A 19,802-nucleotide genomic window follows, 5' to 3' on the forward strand; every position below is an offset into this window, starting at 1 on the left:
TTGCAACTAAGTAGCTCAACAGCAATTTGATGGCAGGGTGGGCTCTCCATTTTATTGACCTTCATTTGGAGCAATATTACTTGGTGTTAGAGAGAGTTTTTTTGGGTAGATGATTTGTTTACACTTAAATGATTTTGGCCACCAGACTTCTATTTGACTATTTGACAAAGTACTGTGGACTGAGTCCACAACAATGCGCTTCCTAAAAAGGTGTGAATACCAGATGCTTCCGGCGCCGTAGTTTGACCAGATGCTGTAGTTTTGAAGACAGTATTATCTATACATTATAAATATTAATTGTTTTCTATGTTAGCACGTAAAATGCCAAATAAATGTATTGTGGATTTAATTGCATTCCTAAAGGCTGTAGATGCATGTTGGCGTCGGAAGGAAAGGATGAAATTAGGTAGTGTGATCTTTTGTATGTAGCTTCAATAGGAAGCATCGTCTATGCATTGTCTATAACTTTTTAAGTACCGACTGTCTTTGTGTTTAGCATATAAATATCAAGCCCACATTGGGCTAGCAGACCTTTCTATCGAAAGCATCTCCGTCGGTATGATGCCTGCTGTAGCTTGTTGTGTCGAATAAAGAAGCTGCTTTGTATCTACCAGTGACTCTGTCTCTCCGGTGATTTCATCCACGCTACAACACTTGGCACTTTCAATATCTTAAAAAAAACCGCAACGAGTTCATATTGATTTTAAAATGAGTCATATTTAAAGGAAAACTATTGCACAGTCAGTCAGTTACACAGCTTAGAAACAGGCTCTTCAGACCAACCCGTACATGCTGCCCAATGTGCCTTCCTAAACTAATCCCATTTGCCTGTATTTGGCCTACATCCTTCTAATTATCCATGTACATGTCCAAAAGTCATTTAAATGTTGTTATATTATCCATCCCTATTTTTCATGACAGGTTATTCCGCATGCCTATGGCTGTGAAAATCTTGCCTCTCAGTTTCCCTTTAAATCTCTCTCCTCTCATCTTAAACCTATGCATTCAAGCCTCTGATGCCTCTACCCTGGGAAAAAGACAGTGACAACCCATTCCATCTATGCCCCTCAATTTTATAAAACCCGGTCACGTCTTAGCCTCTATTGCACCAGGAAAAGCAGTCCCAGCTAGCCTGTCTCTCCTTGTATATTTGCTAGGGGACTTGAGTTACATCTACAATAGAATAATAGTTATACTATTATAAAAATGTTAATGTCTGACATCATGCATCTCTTTAAATATGCAACAAAAGTTAGCCTTATACTTTACGATTAATTTGTTAGTTCTTTTTCCTGAATTTTGAACAAGAGACTAGCCACAAAACCTATTCTAATGAAACAATCTGTTCAACTACAATTTGATTATAAAAGGAGATTTTCAAAATTCCAAATTGCTTGAATGACTTTTCATTGCACCCAGCACAGTTCAACAAAGGTTTATTGCCTTAGCTTTCTGTCCAATGACTTCAACTCACAACCTTAGGTAATTTCTAAGGTAAGGACATGTTCGGCACAGCTTTGTGGGCCGAAGGGCCTGTATTGTGCCGTAGGTTTTCCATGTTTCTAAAATCATTGAACACCATGGACATAATTTTCTAATCCACTGGGTTGGTGCTATGCCTACTAGCTGCACAAGATTTAAAAACGTATTCTCCAGCATTGTCACAAAACCACTGATCCATAATCAGGATCAATGCTGTTACTTTTAATAACCTGTTGCTCCTATTGTTTTGCTATTGAATGAGCAATCAGTTTTCCTGCTTTACTTTGTCACTGCTTGAACAATGCCACCATATAGCTACTAACAAAATCAGGTCTTTGGCATAAGAATACAGCATCCCACTGTTCTTGATATTAACACCACATCCATATTAGTTTAATCGTATCAGAGTGGGATGTTACAATGACCTCCTGAAAGAAGAGCTTTTGACCTTAAGCACCCCTGCTGCTAATCACTGCCAAGGATACCAGTCCCATAAAAGACCTCGAACTCATTAAAGTCTTTTATTTTTCAAACTAGACACTTCAGCATTCATTTCCCAGCAGAGTTCAACCCTTCCTGTTAATGGCTGAGCTATGATGGTTTGATTCTTAGTGCTGCAAAAAAAAAGACTCAAAAGGCAGCCAGAGGACGTGGCTGTGATGTTACAAGGGAACAGGTACTGCGCCTTCCTTGAAACCAGACTGCATGCATCAATAATCAAAAGATAAAAAGGTTAATCAGACACCCCACTGTGGTTACTATTCAAAACAAGTCAAGTTTCTTGTTAGATTTTTGTTGCACTTTTATTTACATTTTCTGCTAAAGATCTTTTAAATTCTTTTACTCCTTACTTTTCTCCTTTTACAACCATTATAAATGACATTATCCCACAGAATTTAAATGGAGAAAAAGTTTGTAACTGTTGGAATATATTGACATTTTGCTACAGAAGCTGAACTTGGAACACAATGGTATTTAAGTTGCATTAAATGACAAAATAAATAATCCCAGAAGTAGAACTGCCACTAAGTTTCATCAGACAAATCTACTGCAAAACAAATGGCCAAACCAAAGACAATATTGAGAATATTGAAAATTAAATTGTTTTACCTCAAGAAATTAAGACACCAGCAAGTTTGAGATTTTATTGAAACAAGTTGCTTTCTAGTTGAATACGTAACACAATTGAGATCTTCAACATTTTACCTCTTCCCCGTGAACATTCCAAGACAAATTTGAAATACACCTTCTTGATCAAAACGTTTCAGTCACATAGCACCAAAACTAACCCAGTGATCACCAGGTCCGCAGTCACCATCAAGCAGCCATTTACATTAATGCAACATTAATCTTTGGCTTGTCTTAGAAGTAAGGGCAATTTACAGTAGCAAATTGATCTAACAGCTTTGGGAGGGATGTGGGAGAAAACTGATACTTGGAAGTAAACTAACATGCATATTCCACACAGAAGTACATCGGAAATCAAGATTAAACCCAAGTCACTGGAGCCACTTGGCAAAAGCTCTGTCAGCTGCATGATTGGAATTGAACTGAAATTAAATAACAGAAAAATGAACTTTCCTGTAAAGACATCTTAATCAATATCACTCATGGTGCAGCACTCTTATGCAGTTTACAAGATCTGCAAATGCTTCAAAGCACCAACCATTTTAACCAATACTAAACTGGAAAAAGATAATCAGATACACTTGCTTCTGGCAAGACATAAAGGAAAATAAGGAAGGATTGTAAAATGGCAAATGAAAGATATCCTTTTCTAAGGATGTCAGTGTAATCTTAAACTGGGAATCTTTACTCCTATCAGCATCCTAGAAAGACAGAACCACTGCTACCTAGCATTTCGAAGATGTACTTGTCAAAAACAGTGACATCAATGAGAAAAAAAAACTTAATAGAAAGCAGCAATTCCCTGAAGTGTTTCAATTACCATATTGCAAATATCACCAAAAATACTCATGAACACTCAAAAATACTCAATTTCTACAGATGTGCTATGGAGAGCATTCTGACTAGCTACATCACCATCTGGTATGGAGGCTCCAATGCACATAATTGTAAGAGGCTTCAGAGAGTTGTAGACTCAGCCAGCTCCATCACAGGCGCAAACCTCCCTACCACTGGGGACATCTTCAAAAGACAATGCCTCAAGAAAGCAGCATCCACCATTAAGGATACTCACCATTCGAGCTATCCCCTTTCCCATTACTACGATCAAGGAGGCACAGAGAGAAGTCTGAAGACCCGCACTCAACATTTCAAAAACGGTTTCTTCCCCTCCACCATAAGATTTCTGAACAATCAATGAACCTATAAACACTATGTTGCTATTTCTCTTTTGCATTATTTATTTTTTTTAAATAGTAATTTGTATTGCTTGCACTGCACTGCTACACAAAACAGCAAATAAGCTTATTAGATGATTTCATTGTGAATTCCGAAATTCCTCAACATCCCAAAGTAGAATTCCCTCAGTACCAGTGCAAAATCACCATTGGGGAAAAAACAATATACAGCAGAACACCAATCTAAACAAGTATTTCAAACTCAGTTGCAGATCACCCAGAAAATATTCTCTTTTTATTCATTCACTGTAGTATAGATGTCACCAACAATGTCAGCGTTTATTATCCAGTCCTAATTCTCCATTAGGACAGACCAGACTAATAGGAATGGGTTTTTAAAACTATCTATTAATTTTATGACTACTATTTTGGAGAGCATATATGGAATTTAAAGAAAACTACAGCCATTTAGGAAAAATATGCTAAGAAGAGTGGGCAGCACAAGGGTAGGGTCATTGATCTGAAACATCAATTGTTTTTTCCTTCCACAGATGCTGCTTGACTTCTGGCATTTGTTTTTGGCACACACAGAGTTCCATTGACCAGGGTTCAATGCTGAGTTCTGGTGGCTTCTGTGTAGAGTGTGCACATACTGCCGGGGGTTTTCCGTAAGTATATTGACTCTCTCACCCATTTGACATTTCCAAAGCAGAGAAACTATCAGGTAGCATGTGCATGTAGCTTCGCCTGCAGAGTGCTTGATAATGGCAAATAAAAGCCATGTCTGGCACTGATTGAGACCAAACTTTAAGCCAAAACTATAAATGAAAAACTTATCTTGCCAATAGTGCTTAGCTTAAAAAAACCCTTACAGTAATGGCATAAGAAACAATCCGCCCCAGTACATACAGGCTGTGGTGCGGAATCAGTAGGACAGCAGACATTTCCAATGCCTAAAATGTCATTCTGCCAGTGAAGGCTTGGCTGCAATGTTCATCCATGTTTAACTCTTTATGGAAGTCAGCCATTACTGTATTTGATGCCAGAAATAGTGCATTGGATGCCACGTTAACAGTGTATCAGCCAGGACACTTATGCTGGTACTATCTAGAAGGGGATCAAAATTGAACATCTGAAATGCAGAAAAAAAAGTACTCTCGATGCTTATACGTCAAACCTTGCAGATCAGAGATCCTTGTTGCATCTGGTGATTTTAACTGGGGTAATATAATTTGTTCCTCATTCCTGCCAACCAACCTGTGGCTACTGAAAAGATGTAGGAGTACGTTCAGGCTTGTTTGTGAGTAACTCAAAATAGTAGCTTGCTACCATCAAGTACTGGGGATCTGTGAAATCAAACTGTAAAATCTGTGGAATTTGTACCTGCACAAATTTAGGAAGAGAATGAGAGGGAAAACCCCCTTCAATACTACAACAAATAGTTTCGTGTGATTAGCAGTGGTAAAGGGCACTAAATTGGAACTGTAGAATTTCCTATTTGAGCCAAAACATTTGAAGGATCACTGTAAGTTGATCTTCATTGTGGGAGTAGGACACCACATGAAAAGTGTAAGTTATTATCAATGGTAGTGTAAAAGGCAACTCATTACATTATTTCCTCAGAATATGATTTGACATCCTGTCAAATTATAATGTATATACGCAAAGGAATTAGTGCGCGTGCCTGCTGCTACTATTTGCCAATTTTAAAATAGCAGTCATTTTAATAAATCCAGTAACTGTGTACAAACAAGCTGGCATCTGTTTTAAATGACAAGGAGAAACGGGAATAAAAGACTGTCAAGCCCACTGATTACATGACTAGGCTAGTAATCCTTCAGCAGTATCAATTAACCCGACGATGCACGCAAATCCCAAGACAGCTCGAGAATCAAAATTTAACAAAAAGAAAGCTGAAAATAATCTTCTACCATTAATAAATGGAATCCTACATGATGTAAAAACTCAATTCATTTATTTTTGTTCTTGGTGGAAGTAACCCTGCAGTTCTTACCTTAAAGGGTGGCACTACTCCCACACTTTCATGGTTCATACTATTGCATATTCAGTTGTATGAAAGTGTACAAGGTTTTCACCCACACCCTATGACTGAATGAAATAGAAACAATATTGCTGTTACACAATGTCAACACAGAGCAAAACCTTCTGAAAGCGGTAAACTGTGCAGTAGAAGTGTAGCTCTGTTGATTTATGAGTATTATTGAAATTTGGAATCTGACTTCTACAAACTGATACAACCCACTTTATATTCTTTCCTTAGCTTCTCCTCTTAATCCTCAATGGATTCAACAAAATAGCCTCCTCCTTTGCCACAATGACTCTATTCAGTATTACTTCCAATGAACTTCAGCAATTTACTTTTAATGTTATCATTTATTGCAGCAATTATTTACTTGAGTTTATAACTTTTGTGCATTTAAGTTTATCATGGTAAATTTTAATCATCGCTATACGTGCCCTGGAATGAAAGTCTCATCAGAGTTTTTCTTAAGAATTATTCAAACTGCTTACAATTTCATCCATCATGGAGACAGTGTGTAAACTGACTGAACTATTACCGATGGGACTTGGTTATTATGGTTGTTACTTACTTGAAAAAAGCATACCAGCTCACCATTTACTAAGAAATGGATCACTTTTAGACCAATAATTCCAATACCTTCCACACCAGTACCATCTACTGGTGGAATTCTGCAGCTGCACCTACTTGCCCTAGCCCTCAAGAAAGTGGTGAAATCTACTGTCCCAAAGCTACAATTGCTTATATTGCAACATCATCATCTGTGGCCCTCTGTAACCATTTTATACTACTCCATAGATTTATCTGTTTTTAATCGCTTCTTTTCACATAAGCGCCTTTGCATCCTTTTCAGAATTCACATTATTTTACCTTTAATATACCGTTCCATTATTTTTCATACTCCCTTAATACAGTTCTCAATTTCAGAGTCTGGAGGTCAGACAAAAATTAAACTTAGTTGAATTTGTGCAGCAGCATTCTGATGAACATCTGAGGAATTTATGAATACAAATAATGGAGCTGGTCAATTAACATTAAATAGCAAAGCAGACAGAATCAATAATAAACAAAGAGGTGAGCTTTCAGAAAAACTTTGAAGGGAGGGAAAGAGATGACTTTGATTATAATTTTAAAATATCAGAATGCAATAGTGTTTAATCACTAGTACCAATATTGTTAGGGCAGAAAGTGGTATTGATCCCATAAGGTTCAGACATGAAACAGGCAAAATGCTCCTTACCCTGACAATCAAAATCCATTTTATCAGCGACAATCCAAAACCACAAATTGCACCGTAACGGCCTGCTATGGTGTTGGTGAGACAGAATGAGAGGCAAAAGCCAATCCAGTTAAACAGGAATGCCACTGTGAATGCAAGACAAAAATTTGTACATTGTTAAAATTGTTGGCACAATTACTAACCTGACCAAAAAGCTTGATCCAGTTAAAATTTACACATCGATCATTTTTTTGTTTTACCTGACAGCATTTATGTTCAAGTGATAAACATATCCTAGATTTTATTAACCATCCATCCGCCAAAAACAGAGCTTCCCGGTAGCCATCCATTTTAATTCCTAAATCCATTCCCGTTCCAATATGTCAGTCCATGGCCTCCTCTTTTGCCACGATGAGGCCACTCTCAGGGTGGAGGAGCAACACCTAATTTTCTGTCTAGGTAGCCTCCAAACTGATGGCATAAACATCAATTCCTCCTTCCCGTAATTTCGCCCAACCCCTCCCTCTTAAAAGTAATAATAATAACAACAACTTAATTTGTATAGCACCTTTCATATATTAAGGTACAGGCTCAAAGTGATTAACATGAATTGTATAGATTAATCAATACAGTCATAAAATATGAGACAAAGTTAAAAATCATGACAAACATTAAATAGGATAAAATGTACTTGAATATACCAAATTATATTAATAACAAGCATTAACTAATCCTGTAAATTGGCCAAATTAAAAATTTAGGATTTTAGGAGTGTTTTTTCTTCCACTTCCCATCCTAGCCTCTTTCCTCTTTGTCCTCACATGTCTATTTCCTCCCCCTGGTGTCCCTCCTTCTCTCCTTTCTCCCATGGTCCACTCTCCTCTCCTATCAGATTCCTTCTTCTCCATCCCTCTATCTTTCCCAACCACCTGGCATCCTCCTTCACCTTCCCCCATATTTTCAGTCTGGCATCTTCCCTCTTCCTTTCCAGTCCTGAAGAAGGACTGAAAAGTCCACCGTTTATTCATTTTCATTGAGTCTGCCTGACCTGTTGAGTTCCTCCAGCAATTTGTATGTGTTACCCTAGATTTAATTATGTGTGAAAATCGATGCTTGCACCATAATCAAATCTACCATTGTCTGACTTTGCACTCTATGCCTATAATGGCATGGCAAGTCGTCTGGCCAATTCAGCAAAATCCCTTTATCAAATAAACAAGTACCACTGAAGAAGGCTCTTGAAATAATTCTTGAATGATTTCTAAGTATCACTATTGAAATACCATGCCAACAATATTGGAATATCAGCAAAATACAGGATTGGTACCTTGACATGCTTGAAATCGCAAAATAAGCATTTAGCAACCATATTCCTCACTTTAGTTGAAATTATTAGATTCTTAGTTGTTCTGTTTTAATGAGCAGAAAGCATTACATTTCCAGTGCTCCTTCTTGGGCTAAATATTGCCCTCCTCTGGTAAAATGTTAACTAAATTCCCAAGAAGCAAATCTTTGTATGTGCTTTTCTATTCTGTTAGTTTTCCTGCTACCATTTTCAGTGAACGCAGTGCCCAAAGATTCTCTCATTATTACCCTTGTAGCTTACTCTTTCCAACTGTGAGTCATCATTTTATGTTTTCCTCTTTGCCACTTCACACTTCAACTTTTCTCCAGTTGCTTTGTACTTTACACAGATAGTTCTTCAGATTGACAAGACTGATTTGTGCCTTTGGTAAAATACTAAAATACCGAGCAAAGTGATGCCTATCAGTCAGTGTAGACTATGGATTGATTTGTTGGGTGCAGTGGAGGGAATGCACACAGAAATGAAGAAGAATGGACAACCAGGTATAGCCATACAGATTAAATAAAATCACAAAACATATCACTTGAAAACAGAACTAGGGACAGAAGTTGAAAAAGCAAGACATGAGAGAGAAAATTAAGAGTTAAGACAGGGATGACACTGAACAAATTCACATGGCATATACTGTATATTCATTAAGAAAACTGTACCATTGAGGTTCCTTATTCAAGGAAGCAGATTGACTTTGTAAAAAAAATCCAGAAAGAAAATGCCAAGTAACCAAAGTTTACTCCCCGAACAATCATAAACATGAGAGATTCTGCAGATGTTAGAAATCCAAAAGGAGTTCAAAAATACATTTATTAAAGTAAGTGTACTATATGCAATCTTAAGATTTATCTCCTTGCATAGAAGGCAACCCAACAGAATTCATTAAAAAAGACCAACAAACTCCCAATGTGCAGAATAAATTTTTTAAAATCATGCAGACAATAAAAGTAAGCAAATAACATTCAGAACTGAAGTTCACAAAATTGAGTCCACAGCCATGAAGTCAATATTCACTGCAGCCGATCCAGGAGCCTATCAGTTGCAGGCCACAAGCTCAGTTCAGCAAAGAGATGAGAAAACCTCACAGACCAGTGAGCTGAACATCACCTGATCCTTCTCCTCCAGCCCTGACACTGACCTTTTCAGGCCTGGTGCTTAAATTGGCCAAACCTCGGGTCGTTCCTCACTCTCGGACCTGGGTCCTGCCCTGCAAGTTCCAGGGTGTCAAGATCTCTGAGGACCTAACCTCCATCTTGGGTACTAGCCAACAAAGTAGCCAGGACGGCTACAAGGAGCAGTATCTCAGAAAGGCAGCATCCATTATTAAGGATCTCCAGCACCCTGGGCATGCCCTTTTCACACTGTTGCCATGAGGTAGGAAGTACAGAAGCCTGAAGGCACACACTCAGCGATTCAGGAACAGCTTCTTCCCCTCTGCTATCCAATTCCAAAATGGACACTGAACCATGAACATTACCTTACTTTTTTAATATATATATTATTTCTGTTTTTTGCACGATTTTTAATCTATTCAATATACGTATAGTGTAATTGATTTTTTTTAATTGACTTTATTTGCTACATTCTTCACAACCATGAGTAAAAATCTTTACGTTACGTCTTCATCTAAATATGCAATGTGCACTCATAGTAATTTATAATAAATAGAAAAGTCAATGTAATATAGAAATACACTCAAATCAGTGTGAGTTAATCAGTCTGACGGCCTGGTGGAAGAAGCTGTCCTGGAGCCTGTTGGTACCATTTCCCAGACGGTAGCAGCTGGAATAGACCATGGTTGGTGTGACTCGGGTCCCCAATGATCCTTAGGGCCCTTTTTACAAATTTGTCTTTGTAAATGTCCTGAATCATGGGAAGTTCACAACTACAGATGCCCTGGGCTGTTTGCACAACTCTCTGCAGAATCCTGTGATGAAGGCAGGTACAGTTCTCATACCAAGCAGTGATGCAGCCAGTCAGGATGCTCTCAATTGTGCCCCTGTTGAAAGTTCTTAGGATTTGGGTACCCACACCTAACTTCCTCAACCGACTGAGGTGAAAGAGGCATTGTTGTGCCTTTTACACCACATAGCTGGAGTGTACAAACCACATGAGGTGATGCGGATACCGATGTCAATAGGCGTTAGCCCGTCTCCATTCCTCTTGTAATCCACAACCAGCTCCTTCGTTTTTGCAGCACTCAGGGAGAGGTTGTTTTCTTGACACCACTGTGTCAGAAAGATGACTTCTTCCCTGTAGTCCATGTCGTTATTGTTTGAGATTAGGCCAACTAATGTAATATCGTTGGCAAACTTAATTAGCAGATTAGAGCTGTTCTTATTATTATGAAATATTATTTTCTTCTTCTTCAACATTATGTATTGCATTGTACTGCTGCTGCTAACAAATTTCATGACATATGCCGTGATAATAAACCTGATTCTGATTCAGCTTCAAATTGCCCTCATTCCCCGACCTCGCTGCCTCCCATACTCATCTTTCCAATGTGGCCCGACACTTAAATCAGTCAAATGACATAACATCCACAGTAACACAAACAAAATGCTGAAGAAACTCGACAGATAAGGCAACATTGAAAGAGAGAAAGAGTTAAGATTTCAGGCCAAGACCTTCATCAGAACTAGAATGGAAGGGTGAAGAAGCCAGAATAGGGTGGGGGGGGGGGAGGGAAGGAGTACACAGTGGAAGGTAAAGGGCTGAAGAAGGAGTAATCTGATAGGAGAGGTGGACCAGGACAGAAAGGAAAGGAGGCACCAGAGGAGGATGAAAGGCATGTGAGGAGAAGAGAAGGGCTAAGATGGGAACCAGAATGGGGAAATGGAAAAGGAGAGAAGGAGGAAGTGGAAGATATTAACAGAAAGTTGGAGAAACCGTCAGGTTGGAGGCTACCCAAACGGAACATGACGCATCGCTTCTCCAACCTGACAGTGATCTCATCGTGGTAGTAGAGAAGGCCATGAACCGGTATGTCAGGATGGGAATGGAGAGTGGAATTAAAATAGTTGGCCATCAAGAAATCCTCCATGTTGCAGAGTGAAGGTGCTTGACAAAGCAGTCCCCCAATCTATGTCAGGTCTCATTGATATACAGGAGAACGCACTAGGAACAGCAGATATAGCAGATGATCCTGAAAGATTTGCAGGGGAAGTGCTGCCTCACCTGGAAGGACTGCTTGGGGCCCTGAACAATGCTGATTGAGAAAGTGAATGGGTAGGTGTAGCATTTGTTTCACTTACAGTGGTAAATGCCAGGAAGGAGATCAGTGGAGGGGGATAAATGGACAAGGGAATCATGGAGAGAGCGATTCCTGGGAAATGCAGAGAATTGTGTGTATGTGGAGGGGGGGGGTTGATAAAGATATGTTTGGTGGTAGGATCCTATTGAAGAAGGTGGAAGTTGTTAGATGCACAGATCATGGGGTGGTCGGCAAGGACAAAAGGAACTCTATCCCTGTTAAGGCAACGGGAAGATGGGGCAAGGGCAGATGTCCGAAATACGGAGGAGAGGCAGGTGAGGGCAAGCAGCAATGATAGAGGAAGGGAAAGCCTGTTTATTGAAGAGGGGGGTATCTTAGATGTTCTCAAATGGAAGGCCTCATACTGAGAACAGATGTAATGGAGACAGAGGAACTGAGAAAGGGGAATATATTTTTACAAGTGACAGGGTGGGTAAAGGTATAGTCAAGAGTGCTGTGGGAGTCAGTAAATTTATATATATAAAAAAAATCAGCAGACAGTCTGTTTCCAGAACTGGAGACAGAGAAAGATCAAGAAAGGGGAGAGAGGTGTCAGAAATGGACCAAGTGAACTTAAGGACAGGGTGTATGCAAAATGTACATCAGACGATGCTGCTGAAAGGTAATCAGTGTATCAATTTTACAACATTAAGTCTTTCTCGAGCATTTAACCACCCTGCACAGACGCTGACAACTAGATAACCGTGTACCAGCTGCCAATTGACATGATTGTTTCAGATTCAGATTCTTCTTATTTATCGCATATATACCAAAACACAGTGTGAAGTGCATTGCTTGCATTAACGACGAGCACAACCCAAGGATTTACTGGGTACACACACACACACACACACACGACAACCCCGGGACAAACAGTCTCCAGCCTCCAGCAGAGAGATTCACAGGCTTTGACTTCCCCAGGGGATTTTAGACTCAGGGATCTGGCCATCAGGGCTCAAGTTCCAGACTTCTGATGAACCTTTGTTTGGGCTTGGATCTTCAGAATCAATCCTAGGACTCACCAATTTCAGAAAATGAGAACCCTGGATAGGACTGTGAACTCAAGGTCTCAAATCTGGGCTCTCAAATGACCAGGACTCCAAACACTAGGCCTCAAATACCAGTCTCTCCGATGACCGGGACCTCAAACACGAGACCTTGAACTAGTCTTGCCTATTCGAATACCTAGGCGAGTCACCTCTTGCCCACATGTAACTCTGATCCCAAGAACCAGCCCTCATTATCATTGGTCTTCTAGCTTGTCATCTGACACTGGCTCACATTCATGACACTGACCTTCTCGCATGGAACACAGAGAAAATGTCTAGACTCCAACCTGACCTCTAACTCTCCCACATCCCTGTTCCTAAACTCTATCCTGGCCCTAACCCCACTGTCCCCAAAATCATCCCTATGACTTAAAAAAAAAACTAAATTAAGTTTTTAAGACTGATTACGTGAATGAACAAGTGGCTTACTTTAGCATTTGTACCATGTTGCTTTGAGTAGTCAGAGTAGATGCAGCTTCATGTTGTTGGTTCACCAGCATGGCACCCATAGTTCCATACATCAATCTCCCTAACTTAGTAATATATTGATTTTGCTTCATAGTCGGTGAAGCAAACTTCCTCATACCTCTTCACAGTAAAAGAGTCAGTTAACTTCCATTTGTTAGGACTGTTAAGGCAGCAACTCCCAGCTTCTACTCAAGAATAATTAGGGATAGACAACAGAAGCAGGGCTTCAAATTCACCGTAAACTTAATGGTCCAAAATTCAAAAATTTGCAATGCTAAGAGTAGAATTTTTTCCCCAAGAACAGAGAAAACTAATGTGCAGACACGAGGAAATCTGCAGATGCTGGAAATTCAAGCAACACACACAAAAAGTGCTGGTGGAACACAGCAAGCCAAGCAATTACCGTGCAATTTTGCATGTTCTTTATTTTATAGAAGGAAGGATATATATATATACACACATACACCAAGCAGATGTCACCTTGTTCACTTTGAGCTTAACCAAAGAGATCTCAATAAAGGACAGTGAAGTTTGTATTTTGTTAATTAATGTCATATAGCTCAATATTGCTCAGCATAATGCACACCACAACCAACACTACAATTATTTGTATGTCCACAAGGTGGCAGAACTAGTTTACCAAAATTTATATCATAGCTTAATAGCTCATCATTGAAGAAAACACAAAATTTAACAGCTATCTACCCTGAATAATAAAACATTAGTGCATATCAACATTGGTGCATGACACACCCAATAGCTACCTCTGAACATAATGTATCATTTAGCAAAAGTAGCTTAATCTCAGTTGCTTTATGACTATCAATTTAAAACAGGTCATTAGGCAACATGGCCAACATGTTCTTACAGATCCTCTTTCCCAAGCATGAAGATATTTCTCAATAAAACATTTAAAATTTAAGTAATTTGAATTACTTGACCAGTTTTGGAACTAAGAAAGTTCCAGCAGCTGTAAGTTTCAAGGACTAATTAATGATGTGTCTAGGAAAAATTACACTTAGAGAGAGCATTAAGAAACGGAGCACAACCAATAAAAAAGATTACATTGTAAACTGAACCTAATTTCTCTTGACAAAGTTAAAACAAGATAGTGACTTCTGAAAACACATTGAAGGGCCTTCAAAGTGGCCTCATAGGCAGATAGGGCCATAAAGAAAGCTTTTGGCACATTGTCCTGCATAAATCCAAGTACTGAGTATAGGAGTTTGCATGTTACGTTGAAGTTGTATAGGACGTTGGTGAGGCCTAATTTGGAGTATTGCATGCAATTTTGGTCACCTACCTACAGGAAATATATTAATAAGTTTGAAGGAGTGAAGAGAAAATTTACAAGGATGCTGCCAGGACCTGAGAACCTGAGTTAGAGGGAACAGTTCATTAGGTTAGAACTTTATTCCCTAAAGTGTAGAAGAATGGGGGAGGGGGAGAAATTTAATAAAGGCATATAAAATTTTGGGGGGGGGGGTAGGGATTCAAATAGGGTAAATGCAAACAGGCTTTTTCCACTGACATTGGGTAAGAATAAAACTGGAAATCATGAGCTAAGGGTGAAAAATGAAATACTTAAGTGGAATCTGGGGAGGAAACTTCTTCACTCAGAGGGTGGTGAGAGCGCGAAAGGAGCTGCCAGCAGAAATGGTGGATGCAGGGTCGATTTCAACATTTAAGAGAAATTTAGATAGGTACGTGGATGGGAGTCATATGGAGGGCTGGTCCAGGTGCAGGTCAATGGGACTAGGCAGATTAATAGGTCAGCACAGACTAAGTAGGCCAAAGGGCCAGTTTCTGTACTGTAGTGTTCTATGACCTTAGTAGTGACTCTATGATTTTAAGTTGTGGGATGGGAGTTCAATGTGTGCACCTGCTTGCCCAAAATTACAAGGATTATTTTTGCAATATACTTACGATTAATTTTAATAATGGGAAAAAATCAATTTAGATGATCCGAGTTTATTAAGAAACCAAAACAAGTCTATATTAGTACTACAATTCATAGTAAAATTTTAACAAGCTGGTATGCAATTATTTGGAAACCTTAATGGCATCTGACTCACTCATTGGCATGTATGTCTGCCCTCACTATCCATGCAAAGTCCATCCACTCGGTGCTAATGGAACTGTGAGCTGGTGTGTGGCCAGAGTCACAGTCAGGGTTGTGAACAGGTTTGTGGCTGCAAGCAGTGACTGGATTGTGGCTCAGGATCCAAAAAAATAAACATGCTCCTCAGATCTCCTTTAAATTTCTCTCCTCTCACCTTAAACCAAGACGCCTCATTCTAGACTCCCTTGCCCAAGCAAGTCCTATTTGACACGACAGAAACAGGCCCTCCAACCCAACTAGTCCATAGAGCCCAAATTCCCATCTGAACTGGTCCCATTTGCCTGCTTTGGCCCAAACCTTCACTATTCATGGACCTGTCTAAGTCTGCAGTGTTGTTTTACCTGCCTCATCCACTTCCTCTGGCAGCTCATTTCATAAACTGACCACCCTCTGGGTGAATAAGTTATCTCAAGTTCGTATTAAATCCTTTCCCTCTCACCTTAAACTGTGGCCTCCAGTTCTTGATTTCCCAACCCTAGGAAAAAGACTGCACATTCACAGTATCCATACCTGTCATGAACTTGTACAACTCCAAAAAAAAAAATCACTCCTTAATCTCCTATACTCCAAGGAAAAAAATTGAATCTGATCAATCGCTTTCCATAACTCGGTCCATCGAGTTCAGGCAACATCCTCTTAATGTCCTCTGCACTCTTTCAAGCTTAATAGCGTCTTTCCTGTAGTAGGGTAACCAAAACAGAACACTATTTTCCAAATGTGTCCTCCTCATCTTGTATGACTACAGGTTAATAAAACTTTGACAATTTGACAAAGTTTGATACTAAGCCAGGGAAAGGGATAGCATACACATCTAAAGGGTTGGTCAAAGAGTGGGATTTAAGCAGCATCTTGGAGGAGAAAAGAAAATTAGAATCAGTGAATTTTTAGAAAATTTTAACCCCTTAGGTTGGTGGAACAATTAAAAACGAAAGAAGCTTTCCAAAAAATGAAGACCATATTAACAGACAGAAGGATGACCACGTAAACTAAAACTGGAATACTGCAGTGTTACATTTATTCTATCCTGACTTATGGAAGTGAATGCTGTACCATTTCCCCAGCAATGGAAAAGAGACTAGAAGCAGCTGAATTATGGTTCTACAGGAGAATGTTAAAAATATCATGGACCACACAAACACCAAATGAAGAAGTTCTCAGAAGAGTCCAAGCAGTCAGATCACTCATACCAACAATAAGAGAAAGACAACTCAGATTCCGAGGACACATCATGCGGAAAGATGAACTAGAAAAACCTCATACTCTCTGGAAAGATCAAGGGGAGCACACCTAGAGGAAGACCTCGGTGTATGTACAAATGTTTGTACATCAGAAGCCTAGCCAGGTGGCTACACATCGAGGAAATGGAAGTCATCCAAAGAACGAGGGATAGATCTAAGGTCTATAGGTCCCCAACCTTTTTTGCACCGCGGACCGGTTTAATATTGACAATATTCTTGCGGACCGGCCAACTGGGGGGGGGGGGGGGGGGGGGGGGGGGGGTGTTCAAATAGGGTTGCCAACTTTCTCACTCCCAAATAAGGGACAAAAGTAGCAGTCAAATACAGGACACTTGTGTTTACCCCAAGAAAGACTACCATGAAGCCTTGCGCGGGCACCTGTGTGCGCATGTGTGTACGTGCTGATTTTTTTTTTCTACAAGTCGGTTTTGTCTTAATCTTTCCGATTCCGTTAAGTGAAACTACACTGTACATACATTATTTCCACTTTATATAGGCTATGTATTTATCATATCATTCCTGCTTTTAGTATATGTTACTGTTATTTTTGGTTTTATGTGTTATTTGGTATGATTTGGTAGGTTATTTTTTTTGGGTCTGGGAACGCTCAAATAAACTAATGGTAATTGCTTCTTCACTTTACGCCATTTCGGCTTATGAACGGTTTCATAAGAATGCTCTACCTTAGCGGGGGAAATACAGGACAAGGGTGGTCCCGTATGGAACAAACCAATTTAGCGCAATATACGGGATGTCCTGACTAATACAGGACAGTTCAAAAGTCAAGTTCAAGTTCAAGTTCAACAGTGTGTGACAGGGAATGAGGAAAGGTGCAGCTGACTCATATCGCCAAATCATATTGTTTCCTCTCACATGCTTTGCAGCCCGGTGGTTGGAGACCACTGATCTATATGGAAAACCATGGTCACCAACGTCCACATCGGATATGGTATCTAGACAGACAGTGCAGGGTATTGAGGTTTTAAAGGCTAAATGAAATGAATAAAGGCCAGCGTGATAGGAATAAAATGGAGAGCACTGTATGGGTAAGAAGAAGCCATTAGAAAAAGTTGAGGATGTGTAATTTGAGGTACTGCTAGATCAGGAGCCAGCATAGGTTGGCAGACACTTACAATACTTTGACTTCTTGGTAGACCTTCTGGAAGACTTGATTCACTTGTATCTCTCATCATTTTATAAACCTCTCTAAGGTCACTCCTCAGGTTCTAAGTTCCAATGAGAATAAACCAACCTTATGCAATATCTTCTTATAACTACAACCCCGAGTGAAGGCAAGGTCCCTGTAAATTTCTTCTGCATGCACTCCTATTGCCATCACATCCTTTCTGTAGTGTGGTGATCAAAAATACATATGATGGTCCATAAAGTTTTCTAACCATTGTTTTGTATCAACCAAAGTCTCAACTATCTGCTCGTACAGCACCACTAATACCCGGGGGCATTGGATTAGCAGTCTCACTTGTAGCCAGAGCATTGCACATCATATACACATTAAGATTACATCAAAAGAAATATACAAAATGTAAAATTATTAAAAATAATGTAGATCTAGTCCACTAGCAGACACTGGAAATCCTACACTGCATGTCTATCTATCTTCTGCGTACTGTAAACAAAAATGCAAAGCATCAGTAACACATTAATTACTTAACATTTTGACGTTTTAATGCACAAAAACATTTTTCATTAGCTGGACTGTAGAATCAGGAATATCTCAATTACAAATCTCAAGCATTCAAGAAAGCTTATAATTCATCTTAAAATGATAAAACAAAAAAGTGAATCAATTAAAAATAGACTTACTGAAAAATGCTAACATGAAAATGCCATCATTGCCAACTCGCAACTGGTCTGCATCATTGAAGTCATCTCTCGGTGGAAAATCTTCTTCCTATATTTGTAAGGTTACAATGCTGAATGAGCAAGCATATTAATTTGAATTCATAATTAAACACTTAGTTACATATCTATTAACAATTTTTACACAGTAAACCAGGTTACTACACCACACTTCAAATAAAAACAGAATATCATACTGAAAGAGCCTTATCTGTAAATTAGATAATTCGTCTGTACATTACTTGGGAAAGATTTAAACACTATTGAAAATGATGTGACTTATTTCTTATTCCTCTTGATTCTCATGAAATTATACAATTATTCCAAAATGTTGATGTTACATGTCAGAAACTGTGATCAGAGGAAATGAAAGGACTAAATCATAAATGGACATACTTTGTCCTCAGCAGTGATCTTTGATTGTTCATCACTAACCCTTTTAAAATATTCACCCTCATCTTACACAGTCCTCCTAGCATGAACATTAGAAAACTACTCTAACAATTCTCAGCAGTGGTATTCTATATAGTTAATGCACTTTCTATCCATTGTGATGTAACACAGGAAGAAACAAAGGAGCCCCAGTCAAAAATGGGAAAAGAAATGGTTGACAGCCGGATTAGCCATACTCCCAGACTCGGCACAAACTGTGAGTGTTTTAGCCCTATTCAATGAAAGCAAAATTGCAAATAATAACCAAAATATGTTATTCAAATTTATTCAATTCTATTAAATGTATAAAGGATGTAATACATTATCTGTTCTATTATTTAGATGTTGCAACACATCACATAGACAAATGCTTAAGTGCCTTTTAATTTCATCTGTCACAGACTTTACAATCTCCCATTTTCTCTACTACCTAGACTAATCCATTTTTGTTTTCCCAGTTCTGACAAAGGATCTTTGAACTGAAACATTAATCATTTGACTTTCCACAGATACTGCCCAAGTTGCTTGTTTTCCAACAATGTCTTGTTATTACATGTGTAAACTTGTTTTTCCCCAGGGGTAGAGAAAAAACAGATTGCTCTCCATCCTGCCAACACAGACAAGGGCAATATAGTCTCCTTTCATACCATAGTGAGTCGAATTCTCTTCTAGACAACATTGTTCAAATTCTGACTTTAATCATTTTAGGTCAATCTAAAATATCCCATTAAATCCGCAAAATGAGTTTTAACAAAAAGAATCTTGTAAACCATGCCTGGGCAAGTTTGAAAAGGGGCACACAGAACAAGGCAAAAAGAAAAACTAATCTAAAAGAATGAGTCAGCTTAAATCTACACATATTGAAAATCTGCTAGAAATAACACTGTAAAAGACTGAGCAAAAGGTTATCATTTATCTACTGCTGAATACAGATTTTCAGCATAAAGTACATCCTGCAATGTTTAACTCATCCAA

At 38.9% G+C, this 19,802-nt stretch overlaps 1 protein-coding gene across 1 annotated transcript in view; it reads right to left on the reverse strand.

Annotated features, from left to right (window-relative positions):
* ndfip2 (Nedd4 family interacting protein 2) overlaps positions 1 to 19,802 on the reverse strand; it is a 93,668-nt gene that overhangs the window by 24,680 nt on the left and 49,186 nt on the right. The window contains exons 4-5 of the mRNA XM_072258751.1: positions 18,360 to 18,447; positions 7,067 to 7,191 (exon numbers count right to left, since the gene is read on the reverse strand). Of these exons, the coding sequence (XP_072114852.1) occupies positions 7,067 to 7,191; positions 18,360 to 18,447 (213 nt within the window). The remainder of the gene's footprint in view (positions 1 to 7,066; positions 7,192 to 18,359; positions 18,448 to 19,802) is intronic.

Source organism: Mobula birostris, chromosome 5, assembly GCF_030028105.1.
Source record: "Mobula birostris isolate sMobBir1 chromosome 5, sMobBir1.hap1, whole genome shotgun sequence".
Classification (NCBI taxonomy): Eukaryota; Metazoa; Chordata; class Chondrichthyes; order Myliobatiformes; family Myliobatidae; genus Mobula; species Mobula birostris.